Source organism: Schistocerca serialis, chromosome 12 (assembly GCF_023864345.2).
Source record: "Schistocerca serialis cubense isolate TAMUIC-IGC-003099 chromosome 12, iqSchSeri2.2, whole genome shotgun sequence".
NCBI lineage: Eukaryota > Metazoa > Arthropoda > Insecta > Orthoptera > Acrididae > Schistocerca > Schistocerca serialis.
This window is the reverse complement of record NC_064649.1, coordinates 24,180,156-24,194,958: the sequence shown is the minus strand read 5'-3', so window position 1 is coordinate 24,194,958 and position 14,803 is coordinate 24,180,156. Positions and strand designations below refer to the sequence as shown.

Genomic DNA, 14,803 nt, shown 5'->3' with positions numbered 1-14,803 from the left:
CTAAGTGGTTTTTAAAAAAGTATTTTTACTGTCTTGTTCTCGATAATCACGTATTACTGTCAAGAAAGTAAGACATTTTACAGCTAATGACTAAATTTTGTTTTTTAATGACAACTTTATCTTTTGCTAGACCGACAGTATTTTGGCGTGACAGTGAATGCTAGGGCAACACCAGCTAACTGAATACAAATAACCTCAATTCTAGAAAAACTAAGCAGAGGATACAAAATACATTGCACTCACTACTGTGGTTACTGTTTTCTTTTTCTTTTAAACTGACAGAACTGTGACAATAAAGATGGTGCCATACTATCAGAAAGGTAATAATTACATGTTCATTGAGCAAAATACACAAAAGTTACAAGCAACCACTTTAAGAGTTTGGATATCCAGGAAAATTCATTGTGATGTCTAGCACCAGGTTCAGTTTACACTCTTTATGTGATTTACTCATAACTGAACACATCAAATTATGAAGTACTGACCACAACTGAGAAGAGAGTGCACAAGTCAGGCATGCATTGTGATGTGTTCTACAGCAGAATAGTACACACACTTCTAAAAAGCATTTTCCAAATACAATTACTGAAACATTAGAACTCTGATTGAACTGAAGAGGTCAATGTCAAAGGTATTAATCATGTAAGCTCTTCAGTGTGCTAATATGTCCAGAAAAAAATCAAATTTTCAATTTGTGTTTGTCAGCAGCTGCTACAGTGATTGTTAATTAACCCCTAACTCACGAGGCGACTTTTTCGTAATGTATACTACAAGGCGGGTTTCTCTGGGACGCCATAGTTTAACCTACGATTTAAGGCGCAAATCATTTGAAAATTTAAATTTAAGTCATATAACAATTCGTTTTACAATTATTTGAGTGTTGTTCAAATACTCCTTGTTGATTGCATTGCGCTAAAGAATGCCTACAGTATTTTACTTTTTATCATACAAAATCACATACCTTTGTGCATTTTTTGAAACTGTACACAAACTGTTAGAGCACTGAATTTGATGTCTCGAAAAATTACATTATCTCTCTGTCGAGTACATTTTCACATGAAAGTAAATTTCACATTTTAAATCTTCCCAGAAAATTTCACTCCATAGGTATAAATGAACGTCTGCAAAATTGACATTCAGTACTGTAATGTACATTTTTCTTTACCACCACTCTGACACTTTGATGATGGGGACATTTCTGTTTCTCCACTGTCCTGATGACTTTCCTCCACCTGATCCTTTTGTCTGCTAGCAGAATAGTGATCACTGGCTATTGTAAAATCATCATCTTTTTCGGCTGCATCTCGATCTACGTCACTGTCCTCTTCCTCTAACCAACCATTCCATTAAACTTAGAATCGTCAAGATTGACGAGTTCCTGTGAACACATTCTGTACTGCACTGAAGAGAGCAAGGACGTAGATTATGAGGTGCAATCTACGAGACCTGGACACGTGTCCACAACAAACAAACAAAGAAAGCAATAATACAACCGAAAGTAAAACATTGTAGGGTCGGCAATTTAAGGAGGGTCAGAGGATATGCCAGGTGTCTGACAAGTCACTCCCTATTTTTAAACAATCATAATTTATTTATTTATAACCAATTTTCTTATAACTACTTTTGTTAGCAACAGCATTGCTCGAGGTCGTGTTTAGCATTCATTTTTGTTTCAGTTAAAATGCTGCTTGTGTCAACTGTGGAAGAACGCGCCAGGTGATCCGTGGTGCAAGTACAAAGGTTGTGGAGGGCTGAACGAGGGATCTGTGCAACACTAAATGCAGAAATAGTTCAAAATTAGCACTCCAAATTACTAACAGGGAGTATCACCAATCTGAGAAGATAAAGAAGATCGTCAACTTTAAGGACACAGAATACTGACAGAGTTCAGGAAATGATCACGACAGCCCCTAAGAAATCACTGGGTCAAGGATCTCGTGTGCTAAGGAGGAGGTTTACAAGAGAAAACCACAGATCTCGGAAGAAATGGAAGTAATAATATCTGACAAGTTAGCGAACGTTGCACCTAACGTGTTGCAGGCAGCAGTATCTCGTTGTACCAGTTTATTTTAAAAAATGTGTGTAGAATGCTGGAGCTTATGTGGAGGTTCAAAATGATGTTAAACACAACCTCAAGGAGTGATGCTTCTAAGAAAAGTAGTTATAAGAAAATTGGTTCATAAATAAAGAAATATTAAATGTTTAAAAATAGGGAGCGACTCATCAGAACACCCTGCAGACACAGTCCACCAGAAATAACCTCCGAGGGCTCGTTCAAAAATTTTCAGGTGCTCTGAAAGCATCCAGCTCATGGGTTAAGGGTTAATACTAATAATGCATCTGCAACTACTCAGATGCGTTTTTCCTTACCAATACATATTCCATTCAGTTAGAGCACCACCAATGGCAGACTTTTCTCATCCATTTCATGTGTACAACAGTGGTGTGACATCTGCATCCACGTTTCACTAGAATTTTCTTGTTTAGCACTGGTGCACTACATATAAAATAAAAGAAACTGGGAGACCATAAAAAGCATACAACAAAACACGATGGTGACAATGAAAGCCTGTAGTGAGGCAGTATTTCTTGACAGCAAACAACACAAAGTATTGACAGTTGCTCCCCACTGTACATACACACTAATTCAGCCACAGCTACTTAACCCTTTTGTTGCTACAGTCGTACTCTCTGCATTCCCTGCTGAGGCAGCTTTTGTTACAACTGTACTGCTCGCCAAATACTTGTGCCTGTGCTAAGGGGGCAACATTAAAATACTTACTGTGCAATGTTTTGAAAACTATTAGGTGAAAACTTTTGATTTTTGTATATCGTACAGTCTGATACCTTCACTCAAAAAACAGCTGAATTTATTTTTATTATCCATCATACTTACTGCACTGCATCTAATTAAGTAAAACACTGCACAAAATTTTTTAAAGAGTTTGCAGAAGTAAAAATGCAAAGTTTGTGATATACGAGTTAAAATAAACTGTATGCAGCACACAAAATGTGCATAAGATATTGAAATTTGAGAGCAGAAAGATATCTCATTTCATCCACAAGTTATTGGGTTTTATATCTGATGGAGAGTCCAGCACAATGCACCCAGTTCCATCTGTGGGGACTTGCAGGCTTTTAAGTAAAACATTGAGCAAAATTTTAAAGATTTTGCACAGCTAGAAATGCATTGCATAAACATAGTGTGTGTGATTTTACGACATACATTACACTGAGTGAAATGTATTTAAAATTGACAACAGAAGACTCTCCTTGGATTCTCGAGTTATATCTAGAGGACGGTCATGCACAATGTACTCACTCATGTTGTTCCATATCATGTGGTCATATGAATCATCATATCTCATAAATGATTCAAGATTTTGCACACGATAGCACACAATAAGGCACATATGTTATGTTGTATGATAAATACTCGAAACTATTTTATAACTTGTCTGCAGCAGTGAGAGGTCAGTGGCTCAAGACACATTCAGATGTCTGTAGCACTGTAGAAAAAATACTAGTGGTGCACGCATGCACGTCCACAACACCTCAGGAACAGCACAGTATGACTTTTATACACACCCACAGCAGCAAAAGGGTGAAGAATTGCTAGCTCATCAGAATTTACAAATGGGCATTGCAGATCCATTGCCTTCACAACAAGAATTCAAATAATATTATTATACATGGTTTGGTTCCACCAACACATATTCAAAATGATCTGCAATTACCTTACTTCAAAATACTTTCTGCCCCTGTTAACACGGTATTACAGAAAATCCAACAAATAAACAATGTTACAAAAATAAATAACTATCTTTGGTTTCACAGCATTAGACAGTATTTGGTAGACCTCCCTAAAGCAAGGGCCAATAACTACTTCTGTGAAGTATGAAATATTGGCCCAGTTACACAGTTACAGCTTAGATGCAACCAATATTGTCAATCATTATTCCCTATAAACATCAAATCACTTTTACGAAATGAATTGTGCGTACAGAATATTTTGGCAGTGTGTGCCCTTTCATCGATTTCGTCTGCCGTGTGCAGATCTTTTTATTTTACACCACTTTGGTAACTCACGTGTTGACGACGGTGAAGGTGGCACGACGCCCAGTCCCCGAGTGTAGAAAATTTCCAAAGCAACCGGGAATCACAACTGGACCCCTAGCACAGCATTAGGTGACGCCGACCACTCTGCTACAGAGGTGGACACGTCACTTTCATACGTCCCCTAGGAATGTAATAGCTATACTGCTATCACTTCGAAAAATATTATCTCTCAGTATCACTGTTTCTGCCACCATCACTCCTCACCACTCCCCGAACTGTCATCCCACACTTCAGTCCGCATCGTCAAGCTCCGCATTCTCTCCATTTTCTTACTCCGCACCTTCCGCATCACTCTCGTGATCCTCGTCGTCTGCAGCCGGTTCCTCCACTTCGATGAAGCCGCGGAGTTCGAGTTCGGGCATCTGCTCGACCAGCCCGTCTGTGGCTGTAGGGTCGCCTCTGCAATGCTTGACACTCAACAACCTGTGGTGAGGATGGAAACACAGCTGTTACTGGACAGTCACAACGAGGTACCGTATTTACTCGAATCTAAGCTGCACACAAATCTAGGCCGCACCTAAAAAATGAGTCTTGAAATCAAGGAAAAAAAAAAAAAAATTTCCCGAATCTAAGCCACTCCTGAAATTTGAGGCTCAAAATTCAAGGGGAGAGAAAAGTTTTAGGCCACACCTCCAAATCGAAACAAAGTTGGCCCATTGTAATATGAGAGACAATTTAGGTCGAATGAATGATGATACAGCTACAGTAGTTTGCTTCGAGTCGTAAGCTTAGCAGTTAAGCTTTACCATGTAGCCACTGCTATGCGCCAGGTGCTCCGTCCATATTTATACGGGTACCCTTCCTTTTTCACGTGCTTCGTCTGGTTTGAATTGATTATTTTTCTTTGATCTGATAAGTGCCGTTCTCTCTGTTATAGGTGTTTACGTCACTATAAGCTGAAAAAGCATTTTGTACTGTGTCTTGCACTGTTTGTCGCATTCTGATAATGAGTGTTTACGGCCTGTCGCCACTCGCGGCATGGCTTGCCTTTGTCCACGTTACCACCGGTTAAATAAAAAAAAAAAAGTCTCATTAGCGAAACAATGGCAAGAGACTGTTATTTGTTGTTACTTACACTGCTGCTTTCTTTGATAATGATCAACAAGAACCAAATAATATAATGCGTATGATAGAAGTTGTGAACGAGAGTTAGCGAAAATTTTTCTCCGTTTGAAAATCTTTGCAGACGCCTCTTTAGTACATAACATTCTGCACAGAAATTAGAGTCATCTTAGATTTAAAAATCTAGTCAATTGCAGTGCTTCATTTCTGATCGTATCACTATTAGGCATAAGAATAATACAAATATAAACATGACGACACATGATATATATATTCTTCCGACTTTGCTGTTGTCTCCTCTAGTTTCGTAGTTTATTAGGCAGACAGGATTTAAATGAGATAGCAGCAAACACGAAAGAATACATGGCAAAATGATTATATTCGTATTATTCTTATGGTGAAGAGAATACTGCATGTGATTTACAATTCATAAAAGTTCCTATTAACAACCATCTCTTCTCTCAGGTCTGAAAAAATTCAGAACATAGAGTTGGCCATATTGCCAAACATCCCTAACAGTCTTGCCAGTCGGATTTTCGAAGTACATTGAAATGGTGCTACATTCGAAGATGAACAATACGGAATTTGTATTTACTTCGTTGGATACTGTATGAAAATGCAGTGATCGAAACTCGGGGTGGAGAAAAAAAGCTCGTCTTCCACCTTTTTTTTTTAAAGTTATTTACTGACGCAGAGGTTTTGGCGCCAGTATTTATCTTTGTGCCTGCAAAGCATGCCTGTGTAGCCCTACATATATTCGACGGCAGAAGTTAGTTGTGGCGACACCTACCAACATTTTTAAGAACTTCCCCTTACTTTGCACTCGATTCTAAGCCACAGGCGGTGTTTTGCATCACAAAAAACCAGAACAAAGTGCGGCTTAGATTCAATTAAATACGGGATCTGTACAGAGAAGTTTATGGCGGTACTGCTGAGATATTTCAACTGTGTACATGCAGGCTCATATTTACATACAAAAAAAGATTAGAAAACAATCAGAAAGAAGGTAACAAACAATAGAGAAATAGGGTAAATAGGGAATGACCATTAAAGGTTGCAAAATATGGAACCGTAAGTGAAATACCAGTTTCGAGAATTGGCAGAGATCTGTGCAATGGAGCATAGTGTTTTGTTACTCATAGCAGAGACTGAGGTCAGAAGGATTGCTGGTAAGTTTATTTACGTAATATAAAATACTTAAAACAAAGATGATGTGACTTATCAAACGAAAGCGCTGGCAGGTCGATAGACACACAAACAAACACAAACATACACACAAAATTCAAGCTTTCGCAACAAACGGTTGCTTCGTCTGGAAAGAGGGAAGGAGAGGGAAAGACGAAAGGATGTGGGTTTTAAGAGAGAGGGTAAGGAGTCATTCCAATCCCGGGAGCGGAAAGACTTACCTCAGGGGGAAAAAAGGGCGGGTACACACACACACACACACACACACACACACACACACACACACACACACACACACACTTATATAGACAGAAGCAGACATATTCAAAGGCAAAGAGTTTGGGCAGAGATGTCAGTTGAGGCGGAAGTGTAGAGGCAAAGAGGTTGTTGAATGACAGGTGAGGTATGAGTGGCGGCAACTTGAAATTAGCGGAGGTTGAGGCCTGGTGGATAACGGGAAGAGAGGATATATTGAAGGGCAAGTTCTCATCTCCGGAGTTCGGATAGGTTGGTGTTAGTGGGAAGTATCCAGATAGCCCGGATGGTGTAACACTGTGCCAAGATGTGCTGGCTGTGCACCAAGGCATGTTTAGCCACAGGGTGATCCTCATTACCAACAAACAATGTCTGTCTGTGTCCATTCATGCGAATGGACAGTTTGTTGCTGGTCATTCCCACATAGAAAGCTTCACATTGTAGGCAGGTCAGTTCGTAAATCACGTGGGTGCTTTCACACGTGGCTCTGCCTTTGATCGTGTACACCTTCCGGGTTACAGGACTGGAGTAAGTGGTGGTGGGAGGGTGCATGGGACAGGTTTTACACCGGGGGGTCGGTTACAAGGGTAGGAGCCAGAGGGTAAGGAAGGTGGTTTTGGGATTTCATAGGGATGAACTAAGAGGTTACGAAGGTTAGGTGGACGGCAGAAAGACACTCTTGGTGGAGTGGGGAGGATTTCATGAAGGATGGATCTCATTTCAGGGCAGGATTTGAGGAAGTCGTATCCCTGCTGGAGAGCCACATTCAGAGTCTGATCCAGTCCCGGAAAGTATCCTGTCACAAGTGGGGCACTTTTGTGTTTCTTCTGTGGGAGGTTCTGGGTTTGAGGGGATGCGGAAGTGGCTCTGGTTATTTGCTTCTGTACCAGGTCGGGAGGGTAGTTGCGGGATGCGAAAGCTGTTGTCAGGTTGTTGGTGTAATGGTTCAGGGATTCCGGACTGGAGCAGATTCGTTTTCCACGAAGACCTAGGCTGTAGGGAAGGGACCGTTTGATGTGGAATGGGTGGCAGCTGTCATAATGGAGGTACTGTTGCTTGTTGGTGGGTTTGATGTGGACGGACGTGTGAAGCTGGCCATTGGACAGATGGAGGTCAACGTCAAGGAAAGTGGCATGGGATTTGGAGTAGGACCAGGTGAATCTGATGGAACCAAAGGAGTTGAGGTTGGAGATGAAATTCTGGGGTTCTTCTTCACTGTGAGTCCAGATCATGAAGATGTCATCAATAAATCTGTACCAAACTTTGGGTTGGCAGGCCTGGGTAACCAAGAAGGCTTCCTCTAAGCGACCCATAAATAGTTTGGCATACGAGGGGGCCATCCTGGTATCCATGGCTGTTCCCTTTAATTGTTGGTATGTCTGACCTTCGAAAGTGTAGAAGTTGTGAGTTAGGATGAAGCTGGCTAAGGTAATGAGGAAAGAGGTTTTAGGTAGGGTAGCAGGTGATCAGCGTGAAAGGAAGTGCTCCAGGAGGTTGATGTAGTCAGGTGAAAGGTTTTGTAGGGGGCCTAAGGTTCTGAGGATTCCTTGAAGCTCCGCCTGGACATCAGGAATGGGATTACCTTGGCAAAATTTGTATGTGGTGTTGTCTGAAAGCTGACGCAGTCCCTCAGCCACATACTCCCGACGATCAAGTACCATGGTCGTGGAACCCTTGTCCGCCAGAAGAATGACGATGGATCGGTCAGCCTTCAGATCATGGATAGCCTACTCCAAATCCCATGCCACTTTCCTTGACGTTGACCTCCATCTGTCACATGGCCAGCTTCACACGTCCGTCCACATCAAACCCACCAACATGCAACAGTACCTCCATTATGACAGCTGCCACCCATTCCACATCCAACGGTCCCTTCCCTACAGCCTAGGTCTTCGTGGAAAACGAATCTGCTCCAGTCCGGAATCCTTGAACCATTACACCAACAACCTGAAAACAGCTTTCGCATCCCGCAACTACCCTCCCGACCTGGTACAGAAGCAAATAACCATAGCCACTTCTACATCCCTCAAACCCAGAACCTCCCACAGAAGAACCACAAAAGTGCCCCACTTGTGACAGGATACTTTCCGGGACTGGATCAGACTCTGAATGTGGCTCTCCAGCAGGGATAAGACTTCCTCACATCCTGCCTTGAAATGAGATCCATCCTTCATGAAATCCTCCCCACTCCATCAAGCGTGTCTTTCCGCCGTCCACCTAACCTTCGTAACCTCTTAGTTCATCCCTATGAAATCCCAAAACCACCTTCCCTACCCTCTGGCTCCTACCCTTGTAACCAACCCCCGGTGTAAAACCTGTCCCATGCACCCACCCAACACCACCTACTCCAGTCCTGTAACCAGGAAGGTGTACACGATCAAAGGCAGAGCCACGTGTGAAAGCACCCACGTGATTTACCAACTGACCTGCCTACACTGTGATGCATTCTATGTCGGAATGACCAGCGACAAACTGTCCATTTGCATGAATGGACACAGGCAGACAGTGTTTGTTGGTAATGAGGATCACCCTGTGGCTAAACATGCCTTGGTGCACGGCCAGCACATCTTGGCACAGTGTTACACCATCCGGGTTATCTGGATACTTCCCACTAACACCAACCTATCCGAACTCCAGAGATGAGAACTTGCCCTTCAATATATCCTCTCTTCCCGTTATCCACCAGGCCTCAATCTCCGCTAATTTCAAGTTGCCGCCACTCATACCTCACCTGTCATTCAACAACCTCTTTGCCTCTGCACTTCCGCCTCGACTGACATCTCTGCCCAAACTCTTTGCCTTTGAATATGTCTGCTTCTGTCTATATAAGTGTGTGTGTGTGTGTGTGTGTGTGTGTGTGTGTGTGTGTACCCGTCCTTTTTTCCCCCTAAGGTAAGTCTTTCCGCTCCCGGGATTGGAATGACTCCTTACCCTCTCCCTTAAAACCCACACCCTTTCGTCTTTCCCTCTCCTTCCCTCTTTCCTGAAGAAGCAACCGTTGGTTGCGAAAGCTAGAATTTTGTGTGTATGTTTGTGTTTGTTTGTGTGTCTATCGACCTGCCAGCGCTTTCGTTTGGTAAGTCACATCTTTGTTTTTAGATATATTTTTTCCACGTGGAATGGTTCCCTCTATTATATTCATATAAAATACTTACATACATTATTATTGTAAATTTGACACAGTATTTAATATTTAATTTGATATCATATTTATGGTTATTTTAATATGTTTTTGAGCACACAGCTTCATGTGTCTATGAATAAATAAAATAAAAAATTAAACAAAATTTAAAGAATTAAAAAATATATAACAAAAATAATAAAAGATAAAAAATATGAGAAAATTAAAATATATAACAAAAATAATAAAAGATAAAAAATATGAAAAAATTAAAATATAAAACAAAAAACCTCTCGCAAGCATGTGACCTTCTCGTAGTGAGGCTAGTGTGCTCTGAGGACACAGTAGACTATACTAGACGTGTTCATCCATACCAGGCAGGTAAGTGTAGGGGAGCCAGACTTACGATCCCCAATTCGAGCAACCCGTGGTTCTGAAGACAATAAATAAACCTATTCCTGATTAGTTGTCACCGAGTCAACAAAAATCTATAGCTGTTGCCCAGCTGTGGCAGTTTGATGTCAAAATTCTGGTACAGTAAAAGTTGGGAACGAGAATGAAAAATGCTATCTTAGCACAAAAAAAGGTGAGTATGTACTGGACAGAGTTAGGGACGTAAAAAAAGGGAACTAGCTTCTTGACGTACCTGGCAGCTCGGAAGACATTTAAATCGAAATAACAACATAAGGGAAAGGATACGTTGCTACTCACCATAAAGATGACACACTGAGTTGCAAACAGACACAACACAATTACTGTTACACATTTAGGTTTTGGCCAGAACCTTCTTTAGAAAAAAGAATGCACATACACTCACCCACACAGGCAAGCATGCCTCAAGCACACGACTGCCACTTCTAGCATTCTGGTCCGAGCTGGTACAGATGGCAGTCATGTGCACGAGAGGTGTGCTTGCCCGTGTGCGCACGCATTCTCTTTTCTGAAAAATGCCCTGGATCAAATCTAAAATGCGTAACAGTCTTTTTGTTGTGTGTTTGCAACTCAAGGTGTCATTTTTACCTGTGAATACCAGTCTATCCTTTTCCTTATATTGTTGATATTCCAATGTGGAGTTTCCTTTTCTCCCCCAAATACTGTTTACATATTCATACTTTTTTATGAATTAACCCAATTTCCCCAGTGCAGTGAGCTCTCTCACCTGCAAGGTGTTGGCACATCCGCATCTTGCAATTTATAGGCTAAAGTCCCTCATTCTGTGTCCAAAACCTTAAGATTCGCCAGCCCAAAACCTTAAGATTCGCCAGCCATAGTAAACAATATATAATATGGTATGGCTGAAGAGCTTACACATAATAGTTAAAAACATTTTTCTGGGGTTTGATTTGCTTCTGGGGAGAATACTAAAATGATTTTTTGACTTCTGGATGGGTGGAGGTGTTGATTTTTTCCCCCAAGGGAACCATATGCCCCCGAACCCGCCCCCTGTACAGTAAGGGGAGTAAGAACAAATACACACAAATTTATGTGAGTCTAGAGTGGGATGCACCACAGCAGGAAGGATCTGACAGTGGAGGTACATTTATAACAGGAAGTATCCCGGAGGGGGACGTGCATGCATCCTAAACTTTAGCAACACATTGTGTCATACTGCACAACATGACGAATGCCACGTTAGATAAGATGATGACATATGTCATGTCATACAAAGTGACATGTATTGTGTTACTTTACTTGACAAAATGTGTTACATTACATGACATGGGTACTAATACCAACACGTAAAAAAGCATGAATATGTCAAGATGTTTCAATTTAAATATCTTTAAGTTGCTAGCTAAGTCAAATAGCTATTTCCCTTCTTTTACATCTGTAACTCTGTCCTGAACATACCATATTTACTCAAATCTAAGCTGCACTTGAATCTAAGCCGCACCTGAAATTCAAGGGGGGAGAAAAGTTTTAAGCCGCACCTCCAAATCGAAACAAAGTTGGTCTATTGTAATATGAGACACAATTAAGGTCGAATGAATGATGATACAGCTACAGTAGTTTAGTTCGAATCATTAGCTTAGCAGTTAAGCTTTACCAGGTAGCCATTGCTATGCGTCAGGCGCTCCGTCCGTATTTATACGGATACCCTTCCTTTTTCATGTGCGTCGTCTGGTTTGAATCAGTTGCTTATTTTGCTTTGATTGGGTAAGTGCCGTTCTCTTTGTTATAGGTGTTTACGTCACTCTAAGCTGAATATGCATTATTGTACTGTGTCATGCATTGTTTGTCGCATTCTGATAATGAGTGTTTACTACTCGCGGCATGGCTTGCTTTTGTACCGCCGCTTACAATAAAAAAAAAAAAGAGAGGAATTGTCTCATTGGCGAAACAATGGCAAGAGACTGCTATTTGTTGTTACTTACACTGCTGCTTTCTTTGATAATGATCAACAAGAACCAAATAATAGACTGCGTATGAGAGAAGATGTTCTGAATGAGAGTTTAGCGAAAATTTTTCTCCGTTTGAAAGTCTTTGCAGATGCCTCTTTTGTACATAACATTCTGCACAGAAATTAGAGTCATCTTAGATTTAAAAATCTAGTCAATTGCCGTGCTTCATTTCTGATCGTATCACTATTAGGCATAAGAATAATACGAATATAAACATGACGACACATGATATATATATTCTTCCGCATTTGGTGTTATCTCACGTTACTTTCGTAGGTTATTAAGCAGACAGAATTTAAATGAGATAGCAACAAACATGAAAGAATACATGGCAAAATGTTTATATTCGTATTATTCTTATGGTGAAGAGAATACTGCATGTGATCCACAATTTATAAAAGTTCCTATCAGCAACCATCTCTTCTCACAGATAGGAAAAAATTCGTAACGTAGAGTTGGCCATATTGACAAACATCCCAGTCTTGCCAGTCGGAATTTCGTAGTACATTGAAATGTTGCTACATTCGAAGATGAACAATACGGAATTTGTATTTACTTCATTGGATAATGTATTAAAATGCAGTGGCCGAAACTCGGGGCGGAGAAAAAAGCTAGTCTTCCACCTTTTTTTAAATTTATTTACTGACGCAGAGGTTTTGGCGCCAGTATTTATCTTTGTGCCTGCAAAGCATGCCTGTGTAGCGCTACATATATTCGACGGCAGAAGTTAGTTGTGGCGGCACCTACCAACATTTTTCAGAACTTCCGCTTACTTTGCACTCTATTCTAAGCCGCAGGCGGTTTTTTGGAAAAAAAGTGCGGCTTAGATTCGAGTAAATACGGTATTCACGTTTCCTTGTGCTATGATGGGTGCATTTTTCATTCCGGTAACACTATAATAATAATGTTTTATGATTACCTGCCTATCTGAAAGTCCTTACTCCCTTCTTTCTAATGAACATCTTATCTCTTCTGAAATATACGTATTTCAAAAGTTACCCTTATTCAAAATAATTATCGTCTTCTGCATTCCAGCGTATGATCCTCCCACAAATGTCATCCTTTCATAAATCTGATGTCATACTACTGTAGCCCCAATTTTTCTATTTTGCTAAAATAACATCTTAAGTAAAGAAGTATTTCAATTAAAACAATTAAGTCTCTAGAAAATTCCTGGCTGCACCCCAGGGATAAAATTGCACATCCAAATCTGCACTATATGAAAAAGAATCCATCATTTAGGCTAGTGGAAAACTAATCAGTACACAATTAAACAAAGTAACATACTTGTCCAATTCATGTATGTATTCTCTGGTTTTCCTGTATTTATTTATTTATTACTGGAAATGTAATAACTTTGAATGGTTTCATTTTGAAAATAAAAGCTGCACACAATGCTAAAGTCTTGAAAATATACTTTATGTTATGAAAAATTATCTGAAATTTACTCACAGCAATCAATCAATCAATCAATCAATCAATCAATCATTAATCGGACAATGAAAGAAGACGACTTATAACACACTCTTTCAGTTGGGCTGATAATCTTACGTCTCACATTTTTGGGTCATTCACAGCAATACAATCCCTGTGACAAGGAGTTGGAAATAGGTGTGGTACAAACGCAGACTTTGTGGTTTGAGTGTGTGGCAGAATGCAAGATCAGGATAGTGAAGAGAATTCAGGGAAGGAAGTTTTCACTTCACAGCACAAAAAAAGGCTGTTTAAGATCTGGCAGATGACGGAGTTAAGTTTTTCTAGTTCGGAGTGGTTAGTGGGTTGGCTGGAGACAAAGACATGTGGATATGGCCTGGGAGATCTGCCTGTGGACTAGATTTGGGGGGAAGGGGGGGGGGGGGGAGGGGGAGAGAGAGAGAGAGAGAGAGAGAGAGAGAGAGAGAGAGAGAGAGAGAGAGAGAGAGAGAGAGAGAGAGTGTGCGCGCGCGCGTGCAGAATACAGGAAAAGAAATCCAGAAGCTTCATTCAAAGGAGACTCACCAGAAAGCATTAGATGACATACATCAATGAACTAGATTGAGTTTTCATTCTGAACTGTGAACTGATATGAAAATACTTGGCAGATTAAAAAAATGTGCCAGGTCAAGACTTCAAACCTTTGCCATTTGTGGGCAAATTATTTACCAACTGACAAGAGAATTGTGCCTTCGTGTCATCATTGATTTCGGCCAAATTTATGGTATATGCAGGGCTTAACCAGAAATGAGTGGTAGACGCAGGAGTGCCAGATGGTCAAAAATTTGGAGTGCGAGGGGGGCGGGGGGGGGGGGGGGGGGGGTGCAGGTGGCAGCATTTTTGGTACAGGTTGAGGAAGGTATGAGCCACATTTATATTACTGTCGTTTCCAGGCAGTGGAGGAGTACAGAAAAGTAATCAGAGGGTCTTTGGGCAGAGTTGCTATGTGGAAATCTATTTTTAATTTTCAGCTCCCCCCCCCCCCTCCCCCCTCTCTCTCTCTCTCTCTCTCTGATGTAGAGATTATAATGCTACCTTTATTAACATATGGCAAACATGGGCAAGGCTCCAATTAGGATATTTGACAATGCTAAGTTAAATCATATCTCTATTACATTTTTATACATACAGAAAATCAATAACATTCAATCAAAATCAGTAACTATGGTTTCAGTGACATGAAATC

The 14,803-nt window shown here is 40.8% G+C and overlaps 1 protein-coding gene across 2 annotated transcripts in view; it reads right to left on the bottom strand.

Annotated features, from left to right (window-relative positions):
• Positions 1-1,993: 1,993 nt before the first annotated feature.
• LOC126428040 (uncharacterized) overlaps positions 1,994-14,803 on the bottom strand; it is an 82,738-nt gene continuing 69,928 nt past the window's right edge. For both annotated transcript variants that reach the window (XM_050089919.1, XM_050089920.1), the window contains exon 9: positions 1,994-4,542. In XM_050089919.1, the coding sequence (XP_049945876.1) occupies positions 4,389-4,542 (154 nt within the window). In that variant the 3' untranslated portion in view covers positions 1,994-4,388. The remainder of the gene's footprint in view (positions 4,543-14,803) is intronic.